The sequence below is a fragment of the Vanessa tameamea genome, chromosome 25 (assembly GCF_037043105.1).
Source record: "Vanessa tameamea isolate UH-Manoa-2023 chromosome 25, ilVanTame1 primary haplotype, whole genome shotgun sequence".
NCBI lineage: Eukaryota > Metazoa > Arthropoda > Insecta > Lepidoptera > Nymphalidae > Vanessa > Vanessa tameamea.
Window position 1 is genome coordinate 6,034,747 of NC_087333.1, and position 22,431 is coordinate 6,057,177.

At 34.0% G+C, this 22,431-nt stretch overlaps 2 protein-coding genes across 2 annotated transcripts in view; one reads left to right on the forward strand and one right to left on the reverse strand.

The window, feature by feature from the left end:
- The window catches only part of LOC113391499 (RNA-binding protein pno1), a 269,552-nt gene that overhangs the window by 77,700 nt on the left and 169,421 nt on the right, over nucleotides 1-22,431 (forward strand). The window lies entirely within an intron of this gene.
- LOC113391504 (GMP reductase 1-like) lies at nucleotides 1,741-20,570 on the reverse strand. The gene is made up of 8 exons (XM_026627491.2): nucleotides 20,386-20,570; nucleotides 10,060-10,179; nucleotides 8,772-8,862; nucleotides 8,421-8,587; nucleotides 7,671-7,736; nucleotides 2,736-2,858; nucleotides 2,247-2,463; nucleotides 1,741-2,071 (listed from the first exon to the last, which is right to left on the reverse strand). Exons 1-8 carry the CDS (start codon nucleotides 20,470-20,472, stop codon nucleotides 1,902-1,904), a joined length of 1,041 nt encoding a protein of 346 aa, XP_026483276.2. The 5' UTR covers nucleotides 20,473-20,570; the 3' UTR covers nucleotides 1,741-1,901.

Consider the following 22,431-nt stretch of genomic DNA (forward strand, 5'->3'; position numbering starts at 1 on the left):
GCACATATGGGGAATTATCCACACTAGTTAAAATATAATGTTATTGATAATAATATATAAATAAAACAATATTTAAGTCAAAAATTACTGACATAGATCAGTATTTTCCTATTTCCTATTCTAGAGTTACTTGGCTTATAATCTCAGTTTTTTATTATTAGATCATTAATTATTGGTAAATCATCTTTAATGTGTTTGTTGACATTATTCGCGTATGAATTTCATCTGTCAAAGTATTGATTCAATGAATGAATGAATTCTTCATTCAATTTGTCAGACGATATTCTGTCAAAACGAATACTGTCAAATTTTCAGTGACGTTAACAATAGCAGTAATATAATGGCTTCTAATTATTTAAATTAAGCAAAGTTACGATATAAGTTTAATACCTTCTCAAATTGACATTCCATTGAACTGGACCTAGCTTCAAATTTCATGCCTGATTACTTTGTAAAATGACGATTAAAAAGTGCTTAAAAGAGATTAAAAGAGCTTGAAATTGTATGTATTAACTCTGAAAGCTCTAATATTTTTAATGAATAATATTTTAAAAATTTCAAAAGCGATTATTTGTCTTAAAATATTTGTACTAAACATAACATTCAAGCTGTATTTAATACATTAGTATTTTAGAATGCATTAATATAATATTATTGCAAGATATTTAAGCTTTACAGCAAGAATTTCAAAATCGTGCTTTAAATAGAAGGAAGTAAGTTACTTAGGCAGTGAGATTTTAAATCTAACACTTACAAGACAATGGGGTTGTTTTCACTGATTAAAAACAGTTCAGAACTGAAAACTAAAATATCACTGAGATTCAAAGTAACATAACAAGTTGCAAATAACATACTGTATGAATTAAAAATCCGTGCAAAAAAAGGTCTGGGCGTATAAATATTCAAACACGTATTCTGTGAGAACATACGGGAAAATTACAAAAAAAAAATAAGATCTTGAAATTTCAGAAGGTAATATGCGACATTTTCTATAATAAAATTATAACACAAATGTTAAATGATACTTGCATCAAAATCGCGTATCACCGTAAGTCGGTTTACCAATTCACAAGTGAGAGAGTGTGTTCTTACAGAATAGCATTGTTGATGTGTTCCATTGATTCATGGTCAACTTTACCTAAGCGAATCTTTAATGAACGAATAGCATTCACTCAAGTAATGTTTATGGAGTGAAATTGCTAACCCTATGAGCGCAATACGAGTCCCCATAGTATTTTCTTTCGGCACTAATTTTTAAACTATCTTTTCGAAATGTGTCGAATATTCGTCGTTATATAATAATAATATGAACAGATCGTTTGATAGAATACGGGAACGGAACGGGGCGTCGGACTCGGGCTGGACCCGAGGTCGCGGCGGTGCTCAATAGATTTAGAGAAACAACCAGCGAAGTCACTTTGTCAGTTCATTTGAAGCATTTGTATTGATACAAAATTTGTAACTTTTTTTTTTTTTTGGTAAATTATATCACTTATAATAAAATTAGGCACAGGTATTTTAATTAATTTATTAAAATTTATGTTTTTGTCGTTTTTAGTTGAAAATAAAATGATTATTATTAAAAGGTGAATATTGACCCTTAAATTTAAGATAAATAATCCACGACTAAGCAAAGGTATAAAACCTTTGCTTAGTCGTGGATTTTTTGTCTACATTAAAAATAGAAAAAAATCATCCGTTATGTTGACTTAAAAATCAAATATTTCCAGCATTTTTATAAAACATATTTTTTGTATATTTAAACTAGCAAACATGAATGATGTCAACATATTTTTTTGTAGCATTGCTATCTAATTCAGTATAATAATCTGCATTCCATCCTTATTCGATATTCAAAATTTCAACACATCCCGCTCATCCAAGTACCAGGCTACCATGAGTTAAGAAAAGACATCGTTCGCTTGTCTACAGCACCTTATGAAGGTGGCTCGCCTCGGGAGTTCCCTTAGCCGGGCCGCTCCTACGTACGTGCACGCTGACCGGAGACCGCCAAGGATATCTTTAACAGTCACTTCGACATCTCCTCGGTATTCCACTTCTACTGTTTTTCCTGAAAGTTAACTTGCCTTATAATTAATGTATTATATTCTCCTTCGTTCCTTTGCTATCCTGGTACCGTAAAATTGTTTTAGGAGTGGAGATGAAAAATGTTCAAGGGTTCAAGGGACTGGGGGGACCAAGAGTTATTTAACTTAGTGACTTAATACGTCATACGAGATTCTCACCTTCAGTAGATCGGTAATCCGCAACGCCACCCGAATGTTTCAACATGGCGGTGGAAGAGGACATGCCGTAGAACAGCTTGACCTTCTTCCCGTCGGGCTTGGTGACCACCTCCCCCCCGCACTGGTCGTGTCCGGCGAACATCCCGCCCGCCATCACGAAGTCCGCGCCGGCGCCGAACGCCTTCGCCACGTCGCCCGGGCACGTGCAGCCGCCATCCTGCGCACGGGGGGGGGGGGGGGGGGGTCATGGCTCAGTTTTATCGTGTTAAGCGGCGGAATTTTTTTGAATAGACGCTTAAAACCGTCTTATGTCTATTATCCTTACTTCTATGTATTGATTAGTTATTGTTATGTTGTATTAATATGTATGTATATTAATTTATCAATTTCTACTGACAGTTGTTACGCAAATGTGGTTTTATTAATTTCATAACATTGGTTTCTAGTTTAAATCTAAATAAGTTTTATTTTTTCTTAGTATTCACTTACCGAAATGATATGTCCTTTGAGTCCATGCGCTGCGTCTGCGCACTCGATGACAGCTGATAGCTGAGGGTAGCCCACGCCGGTCTTTATTCGAGTCGTGCAAACCGATCCTGGACCGATTCCTACCTGGAAATATAACATAAAACTTTACACTCGTCTGGTATATTTGGTAGGCTCCCACTAGTGCGCTCAGGGCCAGATCATCCATTAGACAAGTAGTCCCCATTTCGGTTAGAGACCTGCGTTGGTGCGCTAAGGTCTTAAAATACATTGGATTCAATAATTTTATTATATTAAGTTAGAAAAGGGTAATAGGGCCCCGACATTATTAATTTGGTATTGGTGTTGACGGTGTGTTAGACTCACACTACACAATAAGAACACAGTTAAAAAATCAACCAACAATTTGAAATGTATGTTTGTTCATACATTTTAACGTTTTATATAGACCTTTATTCTACCCATGCGAAGCCAGGGCATTGATATCATTTGAAATCGAACCGATACCAGTTGTACAGCTAACTAAATACAGACTTGCACTTTTTTTTTGTTATTTAATTTACAATTCCCACGGGCTCACAGTTGCCCGTGCGTTTTTTTACATTTTACTTTTATACATTTTGACGCTTTATATTTTTACTAAACATCAACAGATCTTCGCTGGACATCAAGCTCGTCGTCTTCTTGAGAGACGTGGCCCACACTGACTTTTTTTTTCATTTTAAATAATATATACATAATCTATAATATATAATAAAATAAATAATAAATAAATGATGATGATGTCCTCCTTGACGTGTCCGTCAATGGCGAATTTGGCTAGTGTAAATAATAATAAATAATATATACGAAATTCTTTTAATGCTATTTACTAATATCCAGCGGGCCCTGCTCCGCGCTCGATACAGATAGGTGATTCTGAAACTCATATTTCGATTCCACATGTGGAATTTTTAATGAAAACTATATTTGGTATTGAGAAACTCGAATTAAAGATACTAGCGCCACTTTGTGAGATTGTAAGTAATACGAACTAATTTTCAATGAGAACTGTATTATTTGCGATTCTCAAACACGATTTCGATTTTTAAAAATGAAACTATCTTCGACTTAATACGTCAAATTAAAAGTTGATATAATGTGGCGGAAGGCTCAAGTGAAAACTGTAAATCTATGTGATCTATTCAAAACGAGGACCAAATAAAGCGACCTTGGCATGATATTATCACTCGGAAAGAGTTTTTTCTAACGTAAGTATACATAAGTAAGCAAATTTTACTATTAATCATTAGAGCAAATGAAATCATATTTATCTTGCAGTAACGAATGAATAAGAATTCATTGTCAATGAAGTTCTAATGAGATATAAAAAATATAGAAGAACAAAAATCCTTTATTAAACTTTAAGGCCTTGATCTGAGGTTTACAATTTTACAACGATTTTTCTTTAAAAATATAATTACTGATTTTTATATCAAGGGAATTAGTTCCTTCTTATTAACATATCCATTTGTTATAATTCTGTTTCAGATGCATTGCAAATTTATATAACGCTACAGCTACCAATCAATACCCATTAAAGTCAACAATATCTTACAAGAATATATACAGGTATATATATAAAATATAAATAATGGGTAAACAGATATAGTTTACTACAACCAGACACCATGACAAACTACACAGACAAATAGATGCTACATGGTAAAGATTTTGGAGCAATAAGTAAATACTTGAATTGAATGTTCTTTTAAAATTGAAGAAAAATATACTGGATTCCTCCTTACTGTCATGTCTAATCTAGACTTGTATATTTAATAATCACACAAAAACAACTTACAATTACAAGTATTTCAAGTCAATAGAATATACTAAATCCAAAACTTCAGAAATTCAGATAAAATGCATTTAAAAGTGTCATTAATAAAAAAATAAGTGCCTTGTTATTTGAAAAATATAAATTATTATAAATAATAAATTATTAGGTATTGCCAATAATTTAATTATTTATTTAAACGATGTGCAATCAATTGTTAAATGTTAGTTAATGTACACTATTTTAAAAAGCATGTTATTAATATAAAAATATATAATTAAATGAATAGATACCTAATTAGAAATGTTTTTAGTTCAATTTTATTTACTTAAATTCAGTGTAATGAATTTTTAAAATGTCAATTACTTTACACTACCTAAAAAAGAATGTCATTAATATAACAAAATATTATAATTATTTATATACAACTAGATATCTAATTGTAATATTTATATTTTGTTTATTTGAACGGCAATGTAATAAATAAAGACTATAATAATAACAATGTGTATATCTATATACAAAAACTGTATTGTACAAATAATTAAACAACAATATGTATATAATTTTTTAATGTTTCATTTCAAATCCCAAACACTTTTTCCTCCCTCAGTGAAATTCGGCCCGTTTTGTGTAGAAATTTTAAAATCCGCAGAGCAGATTAGTAGGGCTAAAACTTATTATGCTTTAAAAAATTTGATGTTCCTGTGCCAGATGCTGTTCCTCTATTTTCACATTTTTTCAGCCATGCTGGTATACTGTCAGCATCAATGGTATCCCTAAAATAAATAAAATAGTATTAAAAATAATATTAACCATATTATAAAAAAAGGTGAAATATAACATACATATGTGGGACCTCCACATACTATACTGAATGTCTGTAAATTGATTTGAATCAACCAATTTGGGATAAAGTGATCACTCAAAGTTGTAGTTGTATATTATGTAGTACAATTTTTTAGCAGTAGCACCTTCAGGATGCATTCTAAATAGGTTGAAAATGAAAGAATACAGTAAATCTACATAGGCATATATTTAATGACCAGCGTAGCGGCCATATAACGTAAAAATTATATAATTATACTGTATCGGTTTCTTTCGAACATAGAAAATAAATATAGAAAAATAGGTACTTACTTCATCATCAGGGTTTCATATTAAAAGCAAACGGAAATAATTAAAAGTAGTAAAGAATTTTCGATTCAATTAAATTCTTGATTTAATGATAAAATTTAATTATTTTGCTTGACATATTAAACATATTTGTTGACATTGATAATTTTTTTTACAAAATTTCATGCAAAGGTAGTCTATGTTCAGACAGATATTAATAAAATGTGTCTGATTTTGCGGTACAAATTATATTAAACTATAAAATAAATTATTTATAACATATTTTGCATGAATTATGACGTCATGAATTTTTTTAAATCCTCAGTTTTTTAGAAATTTCTAATCGAAAATGTTTTTTTAAAAACCGGCAATAAAAGTAGCTGCACTATCATCTCGCTTCACACGATATGACATAAAGTTACGGAATACCAAATATTTTTCAATTGAAGGTCGTATCGAAATGAGTTCAGAAATGAAAACTGTTTATAATCCTAACGTGGGTTTTGCAGAATCGCACTACAGATTTGCATTTGCCGTTTGTCAACCGAAACCCATAGATTATTATAGCTCTTGCAAAACAAATACCATATTAATATATTAAGGAATACGAAACGTCTCCATTCCTTTATTATCAAAATATAAAATCAAATAATAATATAAGAAGTTTAAATAATATGTATGCATTTAAATAAATATCCGTAGACGTGGAACGGAAATCCGGCTTCGGAAATCTCCCGACGTCAGTCAATCTATTCAAAACACCATCGCGGACTATTCCTATAATAATATCAAGTTCACTATGTGAAAAACGTGGTAGGAAATCAGAGCGTTAATTATTTGACTGGTTTTTAAATTCAATTTTATATTATTTAGTAGAGGTTAAGGAACCCAGTAAAGTTGTTTTTTTTTCTTAATTCTATTACATATTTGCTGAAAAATATCAAATTAAAAATTCCATATTTTAATAGCGCGCGAAAATGCTTTCACAATATGGCGCTGCAATGGGGTCGGTGGCGTCACTTGCCTGTATTGTAATCTGTAGCACATATAATCCACATACAGTAGGCAAACGAGGTTAACAAGCAAGTGACGTCATCATAAGCCCGATCAATCAAGAGCGTTTGGTGTCACGTGACAAACGTTTAAAAAAATGCATTTTTATTTATGAATTTTTGAATAAATTAATTAAGTATAAATTTTCAACTTTCGTTAATAAATAACCATTTTCAAATTCATAATATATATATATATTTTTATTCTGGCTTTTATTTGTGCCAAGAGGGCACAGATTTTTTCGCCAATGTCATGTGCGATGGAGAAGACACGATGGAGATTGAACGGTACGGTCGAGATTACAGGGGATTCATAATATATACTGATTACAATAATTGTCGCTTTATTTTTCGCATTGTCAAATATATTGTCAATTACTAGCGATTGAATCGAAACGTGTCCGGTATAAAGAATTAGAATTGGTCCCCAGTTACGATAAGATGTGGTTTATTTTTGTCAAAGTTGGATCGAAATATTTAACGTTATAAGCAGAGTTATAGGTTCAGTCCGCCGGGGGCTGATATCAAGTAACTTCTTCGTAATATTTAGATCGATAATAGTTCGAATCCACTTAAAAAAAAATTGGCATTACATTTAACGAGCCGAGATGGCCCAGTGATTAGAACGCGTGCATCTTAACCGATGATTTCGCGTACAAACCCAGGCAAACACCACTGAATTTTCATGTGGTTAATTTGTACTTATAATTCATGTCGTGCTCGGCGATGAAGGAAAACATCGTGAGGAAACCTGCATGTGTCTAATTTCAACGAAATTCTGCCACATGTGTATTCCACAGCAGAGGCAGCGTGGTGGAATTTGCTCAAACCTTTTCCTCAAAAGGAGAGGAGGTTTTTGCCCAGCAATGGAAAATTTATAGACTGTTTATGTTTATATTACGTTTAAATTCCGATTACATAATTTATACCTAATAGTCCCAAAAGTTCTAATACCTTAATTATATCAGCTCCTGATAACAGGAGCTCTTCAACCATCTCCCCAGTGACGACATTGCCAGCCTGAAATAGAAAAAGATAACTAGGAAAAGATCTGTCCGTATGTACAATTAACTATTCACAACTTTGTATATAAGAGAATATCATAAACGATTTCATCAGAACGGCTACAGAATATATTTTCAATCTCAAATTACAAATTATCAAACGAAACCTTTAATATTACTACTGAGAAAATAAATTCCTTGGAAGATTACTTTTTCAAGCTTATATTGTGGTAGTAGAGTACAGCACACTTACAATTACAAGTTAAGTTAATTAGTTACTTGAATACAAGTTTCGGCTGTAATATTTAGTAAGTGTTCGGCGAGGGAAACACTCATCGTGAGGTTATGTATGTGTCTAAAGTCTCGTCACGTGTATCACCAATCCTTATTCAAGTCGCGTGGACAAAGAAATTTCTCAAGAGTTGAGATATTAGCCCAACTGTGGGACTTTTATTAAAAATCAAAATATACTTCATTCAAGTAGACTTTCACAAGCACTTTTGAATCGTCGTTTGACAAACTATATTAAGTGAACTACCACCGGTTCGGAATGTAGATTCTACCAAGAACCGGCAAGAAATTCAGTAGTTATTTTTTGTCTTATTTGTCTGAAAGTCAACAAGTATTAGCTCAACGCTGTTTTCGTCTACGTAATCTTGTGTTGAATAATATGCTTTATTTACAAAATTCAGAAACTTACTATAATTGTATGTGTAGGAAATGCAGCGCGCACTTTCCTGAGATATTCGACAAAGTGCTGAGAGTATCCGTTGGCTACATCCAGACAAATGAATTTGAGATCCTTTACATTGTTCAAGATTTCAGAGAGACGTTCGAAGTCCACTTCAGCTGTACCCGAGCTCGCCGCTGTGAATAGAACATAAAATTTTCGTCTATTACTACGATACGAAAATTATGGTTTTTATTTATGTGTCCAGTCCAGCCGGCTTTGTCAATGGACATTGTTATTGTTAGTACAGGCCGCCTCGGTCTTTGTAGCTTACACATACAGCTAACCTAGCCGTAACCTTGAGTTATTATAAAAACTTACCCATTTGTTCCAAGCACTCAGGATTTTCTTCCGCGAATTTCTTCCATTGTTCCACCGAGTAGTATTTATGGATGCATGTGAATAATCCGTGCTGAAAAAAGTTACAGAAACGGTAACACTTTGTAAGGTTTCATAAATACGTTACTTTAAAACAGTTTACAATCTAATCAAGGAGAAAGTTTGTAGGTTATTCGCACGCACGCACTCACACGTACGTAACCACGGGCCATCCTCACACACACATACAGTCTCTCTTCTTCGCTCTTAGTTGTTAACCGCTAACTGCAGATTGGTGGTTGGTAACATACGACGGATGCAGGTATTTTCACAATTTTCTTTCACCGTCCGGCAAGAGAATTAATCTTAGGTTTTATCATTATTAACTAGTACTATCCACTGTGTTGATTCTTCTTATCAAAATTACTTAAAATGAAATGAATACATTTAAACAATATTATAAGCACTCACACATCAATAACTACATAACACACGTCCAAACACAGTCAAACATTTATAGATATACGCGTCTGTTTACGACACACACTTACATTTTTCATTGCATATTTTTAAAAGGTTTCAAATGCTTAGAAAACATCGACGTCACAAAAATAAAATAGTAAAACCGAATGGATGTCAGTAACAGCTACGACGTGAGCCTGCAGTGAAAAACATAGCGAAGATCAATTTTACAAGCTTTTATTTAACTTGCAGCGTTTGTAAACCAATGCTTCTATTTTTTTTTGTCTTGCGTGTGTTAGTCGCGCTGTAAAGCCGCGCGAGTTTTTTATCCGCGTTTTTTGTACGCGACAGGACGTGGTACTAAAGAGCTTTAGTCTAATCCAACCACACGAGGATTAAAAAAAAAAACAACATTTGACATAGAAGTGACGCGATATCATTGGCCGAGAGAGAGAGAGAGAGAGAGAGAGAGGGCGAGAGCTTGAATAATCTATTATATTTATTATTGAAATATTTGCGAAACTTTGGAGTGACAAAATATTTAAGTGGAATAGTGTTGTATTTATATAAAAATATATTACTCAAGAGCTATTAATAATGAACAATATGGCCGAACTATTACAAAACCGTATGGAATACGTAAATCTAAGGTTTGATTACATTCCATCTTCGATTCGAATAAACTGCAGCGAGAAAATTACACTGTGGGCGTTAATAGCTTCCTTTTATCCTACTGAGTTTAAACTTTACGATGACGAATCTGACAGATAAATCTTTACTGTGTCAAGCTTGTCGGTTGTCAAATGTTTTTTCAATATACTCTGCTCACCTTTGACAATTCCTTCGCCATTTCAAAAGTGCCGACGGTGTCCATATTGCTCGCCATAACGGGGACTCCCCGATACGTCTGACCGGAGTTGCGGAATGTTATCTCTCGGTACATGTCCACCTGATGACAATTATATTTATAAATTAAATAAACACATAGTTATTATTCTAAGAAGGTTTTATTCGATGTTTACATTCCTGTATAGTTAATACAGTGAAATATATTGTTTATGCTGAAGTATTATCGGGGGATCAAATGATGAATAAAACGAGGGAAGTGCTTACCAGTTGTTACTGTTCACAACTATAATTTTATTCGATTGCTTTACATGTATTTTTTTTTTCGAATGTTCAGTAGCTATGTCACATGGCCTCTACACTCAGCGTCAGTCGTAGTAGACTGTCGGATGTTGGGAGCCCACTGAACGGCACAGAGGACGCGTGTCCTAAGGGTGCTCCCCGTGAGGTTGGACCTACGTAGTCCGCCAGTACATCATATTTCTGCTCTGAGACCTCGACGATACACAATCTATAGTGCTGCTAAATTTGTAAAAATTGTAAGTTCATTAATTACCTATTTAAGAAATTACTAATTTTCCTAATTACCACTTTAATTAAAGTTTTTGTGAGCTGTTGGGATGTCAATAGTTCGAAAAGTCACCTGGATTACATCGAACCTGCATTACATCTCTAGGCAGCCCGTAAGTATTGACAATGAATTGCTACCATTCTTCTAAAAAAATGCCAATTTGAATCAATAGTGCGAATAATAATTTTGATATATTAAATATACAGCAGGTTTATGGAGGTGAGGCTTCACGAGGCGACAGCTCATCAAATAGGCAACGATCCATGACCCAAATAGTTATAATCTCCCTAATCAGCGTTTTTCGTGTAAGCAGGTCATTACATTATAGCTTTTTCTTGATGGTACCACCTACTTATCACTTACTCTAACATCAATTAGGAATAATTATTATTGGTGTGTTCCTGTTGTTTTCTGTCCAGATGAAAAACTAATGAGGTTTTATTACAATTAAAAATAAGGTCGATGACCTTTGCTTGAATTATATACATATATATTATAAATTGCTGTCATAAATTATATGTATCAAATCTAACGTTTTTTTTTTTGTTATTAAAACTTTAATATGCAAAAGATTTGATTGATTATTCTTTGCAAGTCAAACTACCATAAACATTTATTTCAAAAGACAAATTTCTAAAGGTCACAGTTATAAATTCGAAATAAGAATTTTAGCTTTGATCACGCAAAATACGTAACATTTAAGTAACGATTTCTAAGAAATAACGTAAAATTTTCTCAATTGCACATTTCATGCCAACTGGGCTGTTTGCCAAAATGCCTCGTACAATGTTAACCGAATTGTCAGACTCAAGGTTAAAAAAATGTAGGTTACGGAGTCGATAATATTCGAAATATGAAAAAAATCCCTCGTCATCGGCGACTTTTTATGCCGTTTTTTGTAATCCTAAATATCTATGTTTACTCAAATATGATGTAAGTTCCAATCGATCCCTATTTAACCTTATAGAAGCGATGAATTTCGCAAAAGTAAATATACCTTACGTCATGAAGCAAACTAAATTTTAGCTGAATGAATGAATGAAGACGGCGGCTTTTCTCAAGCGAGACTAATTCGAGACTAGTAAAGTGCGCATAAATTTTTGCGTAAAAACAGATGCACCCTTAATCTCGACAAATCTATCGTGATCGAAAAGAGTTCAAACGCAAGATTTCCCAGGAACTGAAATGTCAAAACCTTCCAAACTTCGGGCTGTAACTGAGATTTTTTCGACGGAAAAACTAAATAACTTATTTTTTATGGCATAGATAGGCGGTAGCGTAAATGGTACACTTGGTGGTGATCACCACTGTCCATAGACATGGTGTTGTAAGAAATATTAAATATTTCTTACATCTTCTATACAACGTTTACCTCGGAAACTAAGAGTTTTATCCCTTATGCCTGATATTATACTGGATCATTCATCCTTCAAACCGCGACACAAATATAGTAAGTATTGCTGTATAGAGGGAAAATATTTAATATCTATCTACACAGGCTTACACAAAGCCCTACCACCAAACTGTTTCAATGTATTTTTAAGTGCCGATTGCAAGTACAATTTGTTTGAAGCCATACAATGCTTTAAACCGGTTTAATATCTTGTAATACACTTAAGTAGCAAATATTCTTACTCGCTTCATTGATTTCTACTTTAAAGAGATAACTTCTGTTTGCAGCTTTGCTCGCGTGTGAGGGGCTTGAAGTGGCATGTCTTGGGCTATGTCGTTTTCTAAACCCCAGGCGACATATATGCAAAATGTCATGATATTCAGTTGAATAGTTAAAACGGAAGCTCAACAAAGACATTTTCAAATTTATAATGATACTAGCTAACCACCCCGGCTTCACGCGGATACAATAAGGGTATATATACAACTTTTAGATGGAAGAACAAATATTAAAAGAAATCTTGTATTCCTTGATATTCTCGGCTATTATAATTTGCATGTGATGATGACGTTCAGAACGATTTCAGCCACGGCGGCAAATCTCAAGGTAGACCAGCAAACTACGCAGGATATATTATAGTGCAAAAGTGTGTGTGCGTGTGTGTGTGTGTGTGTGCAAATACAGGTACACTCTCTATTTCCTCACTCTCACAATACGATGGGACAGCAAACGGCACGACCGAAGAGTTCAGGCGCAGGACTAACGCCTTCACATACTTTCCGAGGCACGAAAGTGCACACACGTCCAACTTTCAAATTCCGGCCTCCTCACAATAATTTTTCGACTGTAATTCTTAATTACATTTTTATCGGCCCGACCTGGGATTTGAAGCCAGGACCTCAGGTTCAGCGATCATATATATATAGGCACTAGACCAACACAGTCAGACTTTGGTTCAGACGCAAGGAACATAGCATTTCATAGCTATAGATCAAATAAAGTCGTGTAGTCCGAACCGGAACACAACACAGTATGGCGGCAGAGCAAGTGGTACCTACCCAAAAGAGTTTGGATTAATCCCTACCACCAAGTGACCATATGCATTAAAATCAACGAAAACAAATCCCAAGGTCTTGTAACGCACATATATTTTATATCATTGTATATTATGTAACATTATAGTTTGATGTACAAACTACATAAGTTAGACGTGTTTATAAACTAACTTTATCTTGATCGGTGATGTCCTACGTCATCACTAATCACCGTACCGTGAATCATTATCGTAATTTCAACGTGTCATTAATGTTCATACGCGTGTATGTTTCAACGTTATAATGAAGACAGTAATTATATTACTGTTATTGAATACCTAATTGTTAGGAGGTTTAGTTTATAATAAATCAAGATATATATATATATATATTATGAACGGTCGAAAAATTATGAACAGATTCCGTAATTTTTTTTATTCAAAGGGCTTGCTGCTTGGTTATTTAATTCCAATTTTGTTCGTTACCCTTTACGAAAAGGGCATAGGGTGTCGCACCTGCACCCCTACACACGCGTGCGAAGCCGAGAACGGAAACTAGTAAAGTATGTATTGATTAACGTTGTGTTAAATGTAATTAATTTATACTAATATTACAAATGCGAAAGTAACTCTGTCTGTATATTGCTCATTCACGACTAAAACACTGAATGAAATTGGATGAAATTTTGTATGAAGCAAGATGAACTCCAAGGAAAGACTAAGGCTTTATACCTAACTCAGGTGTTAGGCCACCAACCCCTAAAACAAGAGCGAATCATACATTCTAGCGCCAAGCAACTTAATACTGTTGTGTTCCGGTTTGAAGGGTGAGTAAGCCACACTGGCTTGGCTACAGGCACAAGGGACATAACATCTTAGCTCTCAGTGACTGTGAGAGGCTGCAAAGAGATTTGGATAGTGTAGTAAAATGGAGTAAAGAAAATCGGTTTCAATTTAATACACAAAAATGTGCGGTGCGGCACCTTTTCTCGGGCACATGTTCCAGTTCTTTACGACTACATTTTTGACGGGGTGCAGATGTTGAGAGTTTCAGAGGTTAGGGATTTGGGCGTTAATTTTAGGACGGCGCTAGCGTTTCGTAATCACATAATAAAATGCTGCAAAAAAGCATATAGAAATTTAGGTTTCATGCTACGTACAGTTCGTGGTTTCACAAATATGAGTGCTGTAATCGCCTTGTATAATGCCTGTATAATGTTATGAGCCACTTAGAATGTAATGTAGTCATTTGGGCCCCATATGAAGCGAAATAAAGTATAATGTTGGAGCGAGTCCAGAATAAATTTTCTAGATTCTTGTATATGAAGCTGTAGTGGGTATATCCTTACTATCCTTTGATGTTCCCAACATTGTTTGTCCTAGGCATGGTAGGGTACAATGAGCTGAGGGCAAAGAGAGAATGAGCGCTTTTAATCTATGTATTTAAGATATTAAGAGGTATAGTCCATAATGATAATATTAAGACAGTTGAGTCTGTGCGCCCCAGATCTGTGGCAGAGACATCAACCGTCATTGCTAGCGGTGCCCAACGGACGAACCAAGTTGCTCAAGGAGGCGCCACTGTCGCGCACGTTACGTACACTCAAAGTCATAGCCGACAGGATTTGTTTTATTGTAGCCTGAGTGAACTCACAACTATAGCCACTTGGACTATATCATATATAGATACATACTTATATACGTAGAGACTTATTTTAAATATTGTTAATAAACGTGTTGTAGTATCGAATTAGGACAACGATGTCCTGTAATGATATGTATACAGTTTTGTATTATAAATAAATAAGTTTGGAGACGCATTTGCGATGTAAGGAATGGTTAATATTTCCAATAAAGCTTATGTTTATTAACCGTGGTGACTAATAACCAACAGGTGGAACGTTCTCCAATCCAACTACATATATCACAAAAAAAATTATGCACGCTACATTAAAATTTTCCTTTATTATTAAAGTCATACGACGTTAATCAGTGGTTTAACTGCGCACAATAAAACTAAATGCAACTGCGTATAATATATACCAATACTCATCCAAAACTCGATCGAAGATTTAGCCAACAAGACTTGCTTAATTGGACGCATGAAAACCATTATGACATGACGAAGATCCCACCTTACGAGTTATCGATAAGTGTATAATATCATTACTTATGACGTAAGTAAATTAACACCTTGGTTACGTAGGTAGAGCAGAAGCATTACTATAATTTTGCTACATTTACAGCCTTAGGATGGGTCTGATTTTAAGTCCCCCAGCAGCTTCGGCCGCGTGTTAAGGAGAAGAGCAGGTGATAGGTATGCTTTGTTCTTTTCTGTATTCTTCGTAACTTGTATGAGTGGATTTATTTATTTATTTTGACGACCTCCGTGGTCGAGAAGTGTGTACATCGGTTTTCATGGGTACGCCGCTCCGAGGTCCCGGTTTCGATTCCCTGCTGAGTCGATGTAGAAAAAGTTCATTAGTTTTCTATGTTGTCTTGGGTCTGGGTGTTTGTGGTACCGTCGTTATTTCAGATCTTCCATAACACAAGTGCTTTAGCTACTTACATTGGGATCAGAGTAATGTATGTGATGTTGTCAAATATTTATTTATTATTTATATGTAGTACCAACTCAAGTAGCCTTGTACAAAACCCTACCTTTACAATTTTCGTCGTTATCGTCTATAGCTTCATTCACCGTGAATTGTTGCTAAGTAACGCAAAAAAATAAACAAGAACTACTTGCACAAGCCTCATTTTATGAATATTAAACAACAGATAAATTATTTTCATATATGCTGTTACTATATTCAAGAAACGTTTCGTTTTGCTTACGGGTAGTAAATGTCATATGCGACGAAATTCAGCGTCTCGATAAAAACAGTTTCTTTAGTTTGGAAATCACGTGTATGTTAATAATAAGAACTAATTTAACGACTCGTAATTCGCAACTCAAAAACGGTTGATTATGATGTACAATAACGATTCGTTAAATAACAGCATTCGTAGTCTGCCTGCTGCGTAATAACGCGATATCAAAGCAGTGTAATAAATCTTACGAGATTTATGGATTCCATTGATATTCATTGCAAATTTATCTGTGCAGTGGATCTATTCAATAAGAGCAATTTCGAAGCTCACCGTAACACGATCGTGAAAAGTCAGAAAGTGGTATACGCCATTGACTATCCTAACTAATATTATAAATGGCATATTTGTTTATCAGTCAGTTTTGTCTTAACTGCTCAAGGGATCAACATCATGCTTTAACAAGAGTTCAGATAGGGCCATTGAGTACATAAAATCTGAAGATTTCGTTGGCAAATTCCCAGTGCGGGGACTCCCGGAACTATTGCGCTTCGAATGCGTTTTAAACCAGTAAAAATGTTTGCTTATTTAAATAGTAAGCGTTAGTTTAGTTTAGTTTAGTTCGCAATTTGAATGCGTTACGTCGTTATCGCAGGCCCGCCACTTGTCGAATGAAATAAGCCCAAGACTGTTTCCATACACGTAGTTTACAGTACAAGTGAACGTTGGAGACAATTTAAAAATAGAAGTTTTTTTTGAATCTGACGGTTTCTTAATTATATTTTTCTTATTTTAAAAAAAGTAATATTAACATGGCGATTGTATTTGACTTGATGGTCTGTAAATACATGTGTGTACTAAAATATTGTCTTCCCTAACCATATCGTTGTCTCGTAGTAATACACAACACTAGTGAGAGAGTATCTTAACCGATGATTTCGGGTTCAAACCCAGGCAAGCACCACTGAATTTTCATGTGCTTAATTTTTGTTTATAATTCATCTCGTGCTCGGCGGTGAAGGAAAACATCATGAGGAAACCTGCATGTGTCTAATTTCAACGAAATTCAGCCACATGTGTATTCCACCAACCCGCAGCAGCGTGGTGGAATAGGCTCCAAACCTTCTCCTCAAAAGGAGAGGAGGCCTTAGCCCAGCAGTGGGAAATTTACAGGCTGTTAATGGATGTAATGTAGTGAATACTATTACTAAAAATCTTGTTTTAAAAAAATCACGCATTATCAATTTGAAATATTTTGATAACATTTGAATTTCGTCAATATGGCCCAACTAGGGGGAAGGGTTTTGTGACAGCCCGCCTGGGTAGGTACCACCCACTCATCACATATTCTACCTCCAAGTAGCAATACTTAGTACCGTTGTGTTCCGGTTTGAAGGTAGCCAGTGTAACTACAGGCACAAGAGCCGTAACATCTTAGTTCCCAAGCTTATTGATGGCTTCGTGACATATTCCCAATGTGAATAGGAATTTTGACGACTTCCGTGGTCGAGTAGGGTGTACACCGGTTTTCATGGGTACGCCACTCTGAGGTCCCGGGTCCGATTCCCGGCTGAGTCGATGTAGAAAAAATTCATTACTTTCCTATGTTGTCTTGGGTCTGGGTGTTTGTGGTACCGTTGTTACTTCTGATCTTCCATAACACAAGTGCTTTAGCTACTTACATTGGGATCAGAGTAATGTATGTGATGTTATCCAATATTTATTATATTTATTATTATTATAGGAATAGAAATGATTAATATTTCTTATAGAATAGAATCAATGTCTGTGGGCAATGAAAACTTACCATTCTTTTGATTGCCAGTCCACCTACCTTTATAAAAAGCCTCTTCCATCGGTCAGAAGTGGGACAGTTAAACGATGCATTTATTTTACATTGTATTTAAATTAAATCCAGCTTCTTTTGCTGCTGCTATGTAACTGTATTATTGTTGAGTATTTTTATACTCTGTATTTTTTGTTAAGGCCTGATGGAGTCGCAAGTTATTCTGATCGAGATGTTCAAGTGAGCGTTATTGTAGAAATGTGTTTGTTAAACTTAATAAAGTTAATTCTTTGTGTGACAGTTGGTTTTTCTTTATTACCAGTCTATTTACGATTATCCGAATCGATACTATTTGTTGTAACTAACTAAATCGCTGAGTTTCTTTCGCCCGTTCTTCTCTGGTGAGGATATCTTGGTGGTAGTTTTTAATTTGATTTATAAATTACTGTAATGTTTTCATTTTAAATGATTTCAATTTGATTTGATTTATCTACCTAACTCAAGAATCGTACATTAACTAATGCACTTACTACAATATACGAAAAAGAGATAATGAATTTATTCATGTTTGAAGTGGCTAGGTATGAGGCTGCAGATCCCGTACGTCTTGCGTTAAAACCTAGATCGGGCCGATGTAGAGTGATTGGGTTTATCTGTCAAAAATTCACAGTAACAGTTCGAATTCTGAAAATTGAAAGTATGTACACCCTCGCACTTCCGTGCCTCGGAGAACACGTACAGCGTTAGTCCTACGCTCTTTCTGGTCCTGACTTGCCGTATCATCGGATTATGACAGTGAGGAATTAGAGAGAATGTCTTGCGTGGTTGGCTGGTCTTCCTCCAAATTGTCCGCCATGGCTCATCACACGATGACATCACCACGGTGAATAAAGCGGCAACTATAATGCTATTCTGTACGAACTCACTCCGCATCTCACTCTTGAAATGATGATGTCCGACTTACGGTCATACGCTATTTTATAAAGGGATAGAATCAAATAATATTGAATACAAGAATAAATAATTAAAAAATGTAAACCTAAAAAATAACTATTGATAACACAAAAAAAAACACGCCATCCAGAAAAAAAAGTCAAATACCTATTATACAAAAGTAACCAAATAGACTGTTAACTGTACAGTGGTGTGATATCAAATCTCTTAAATCTTGTAAATTGTGTTTACTTGGTGGTAGAGCTTTGTGCAAGCCCGACTGGGTACCAACCACTCATCAGATATTTTACCGCAAAACAGAAGTATTGTTGTATTCCGATTTAAATACCAGTGTAACTTGTGTAAACAAGGGACTGTTAGCGACTAGCCCTAGCCTCCAATATGGTGTTACGTCATAAGATGTCATAATTAATTATATCACATTATTATATATAATGTTTATAATCGAAACTATTTATTTTACGTTATTATGTTCTTATAAAATTATTGTTAAAATTAGTTGTTTAATAATTTGTTAAATTTTAATTAATACTATTTTATTTGGCACATTATTTAAGACTGACAAAAATACATATCCATACTTCTTTTTTTAAAAAGCTTGATCTGTCACGAGAAATAATGAGATGATTGGAAGTTATTGAAAAATATATTTGTTGGAGAATTATTATAAAACGTGATTTTATTTTGCCATCTTAAACTACTGAAATTACAGGACATAACATCTTAGCCCTCAAGGCTGGTGGCGCATTGGCGATGTAAGAAATATTCAATATATCCTACACCTACCTACATATATCATTAAAAAAAAAAACAATGACTGTATTCAAACACTTTTTGATGTCGCGATTTCTTCTGTGAGTTTCAAGATATTTTTCATACAATAGCAATTACCGACTGTTATAAATTCAACAATTAGTAAAAAGTCGTAAAATGTGTTATGTTTAGTTCGATTTTATTCAAGCAATGCGATCGTTGCTGTACACGTACTTTCGTAACGGGTATGAAAACTACGAAATACGACGTAACGTTCTTTATTAAACTTTTCAACTAGGGTGAATAATATTATTTTCAATGACTACGTATAAAAATCGATATTCGTTTAGAATTGTAAGACATGCCAAATTATATTAAACCTCATTATTTAAAACTAACTTAGAGGCATTAATATTAATAATAATAGCAAGATTAAACTTATACAGCTCCACACCTCTATAATTTTAATATATTTTTAGCCGTATCACACTTTTTTTTCATTGCATTTTGTCCTGCAAACTATTTTAATGATTATAATTTTGTTTTATAACTCCGTTACATTCTTATTAATCAAATTAGTTCAGTATAATAAATTAAGTTAGGTATATAATCATACATTATATTTTTTTATACCATTTTTTGAATAAAGAACATTAATATCAGTTACCGGAGATTTTTTCAACGTCGTTATTTAAAAAAACCTACCAAAAAAAACATAAAAATATTACTTTGACTGATTTACGTTTTGTTTTTTCTAGAGTTCTTACAGATTTTATAGCCAGAGCTAGACTTTTCACACTTATCCTCTGTCTTCAATTAATCCCAAACGTACTCGATAAAAAACCTTCACTCGTGAAGTTTTCGCCTCGAAATCTTCGCCTAAAAAGAACCTTGCGTTCAAAAAACTAAGGTTTAAAATTAGAATCAGCAAAACGCTTCAGACGATTTTCGCTGGACCTTGATCTTTCAGCGTTTTCATTAGAAATATTAATTAAAACACACACTTACATCATTTCTGCTTTTTAGAGTGCTCCTCTTAGGCCGTAAGAGTACATCCTTAAAGTCTAATTTAACCTCATTTATAATGTTTGGCATTGTCACTATCACTCAAGTTTATTTGTAAATTAAAAAGTATAATCCACAATGGACGACGCGTCTTCCCGCGCGCGGTATCGACTGAACTGCTCGCTATGTAAACTGTTTGCCAGGTTCTATTTTCGAATTTTCCCATCACTATCAATATTATAGATAGACTAATGAACGAAGTATTTAAATTGAATTATATTTTAATTTTGAATTTAATTACGTTTAGATAACACGCGATTGGGGTCAATGGATCAAGTGTGTTTTATTTCTAATTTAATATACCATGTATTATATTGACTTTGATTGTCTTGTAGTTTTTAATATCCAAGTTCACCTGAATATTTTAATCCTATTGTAATATTACCGTACAATATTATGATGTTATTCTGTTATTCAAAGTTAAGTTAATTTCTGTTATACAAACTAGTGATTCAAGATATCAAATTTTGATAATGATTTTTGGTAAATACATCGTATTTTATTCTGTTCTAGTAAATAACATTCAAATTAATCTCCAAGAGTTTAGAGGAAGAGTTTCTAGACTAGTTTCAATAAATACTATTTTTTGTTTAAATGTATTGCTTGTGAAATTGTTAAGAATTGTTATAATATGCTTTTAGATATCAACAAATACTTTTCATCAATAAATGTACTATTATACTAATATACACAAAACTTCTATTTTATCATTGAACACTACAGATTTCTCTCCACTAAGTGTGGTAATAAATTGATATATGACAACACTGAAATTACCGTAACGTGACAGTGACGTCACAAGGGCGCACAGAAATACTCGCTTCAGCCGCTAGGTGAAGGTTATAAGAGAAAACGAAAAATTTCACTTGTAATTGACGAAATATTCATAAAAAAAAACTTCTTTATTTTACATTTGTGGTTACAATATTGACATAACAATCAGCTGTTGTGATGGCTAAAGCGCATGCGCGGCCTTTCAAGACGGGCTAGAACTGCAAAGGATTGCAGGTCGTCTAGAAAAAGTTACGAAACAACATTTTCAAGACTTATAAATTAAATTTCAGTAATAATATATTTTATTTTAAATAAACTTACTTAAATAAACAACTTCTCTTTTAAGGGTTCAGATTAAAGAACATGAAAAGAAACAATCTTGTTTTTTGCCGGCTAGGAAAGCTGAAATTCTCGGCTTTTCTCTACTGTAATATGCATGTATTATACTTATAAACCTTGCTCTTGAATCAACCTGTTTATTGATGAACCGCATTCAAACCCGTTACGTAGTTTAATAGATCTAAGCCTGCAAACGGTATGAAGCGGCTTTGTTTCATACTATGTAGAGATATTTGATAATCTGCGGAGTCAACGTTTTGAATTTCAAACATTTTTAAAGAAGTATAAATACGAATGCTTATAAAAAGTATTAACGATTTTTGTTGCCGTTTTGCCAACGAAAGTTAAATGTCGCCTCTTCTACAGAATTCCTGGAGACGTTTTTCACCATTTTATTGTGATCGAACCTTAAAATAAAGCCGAAGTAACCCACCCATTGGCTAGCGATCTTACCGAAAAGACAATTAAAAACTTTTTAGTAAACCTGCATGTGTGTGCTACTCGTGTACCGCATTGGAACAGCATGGTCGAATCAGCTCAAAACTCTCCTCAGAGGAAGAGGAGACCCTTACCCCACACATTTACAGACAGTTACTTATACTTTTGCTCCAAAAAATGATTCGTTTTGCTTACCAATGGTAAATTGTTAACGAGTCGTTTCTAGATTAAAGATTTTTTTAATGTTATAATTGTATCTATACAGACGTGCTGTTCGTGCCTTCGTGTGACTACCCGAATATAGTTAATGGGCGCACACGTGTGTCAGAATTTCATTGTGATTAGACATTCGTTTTAAAATAATAAATATCATGAATTAAAGTGAAACTTATTAGTATTAGAAATTGAATAAATGAGTGTTTAACATTGTTGTTTTTA

Coding starts and splice junctions, on each gene's coding strand:
- LOC113391504 (XM_026627491.2), bottom strand. CDS start 20,472: ATGCCAAACATTATAAATGAGGTTAAATTAGACTTTAAGGATGTACTC. Junction 8,863..10,059: donor TGGCGAAGGAATTGTCAAAG/GTGAGCAGAGTA, acceptor AACTTTTTTCAG/CACGGATTATTCACATGCAT. Junction 8,588..8,771: donor TGAGTGCTTGGAACAAATGG/GTAAGTTTTTAT, acceptor TTCTATTCACAG/CGGCGAGCTCGGGTACAGCT.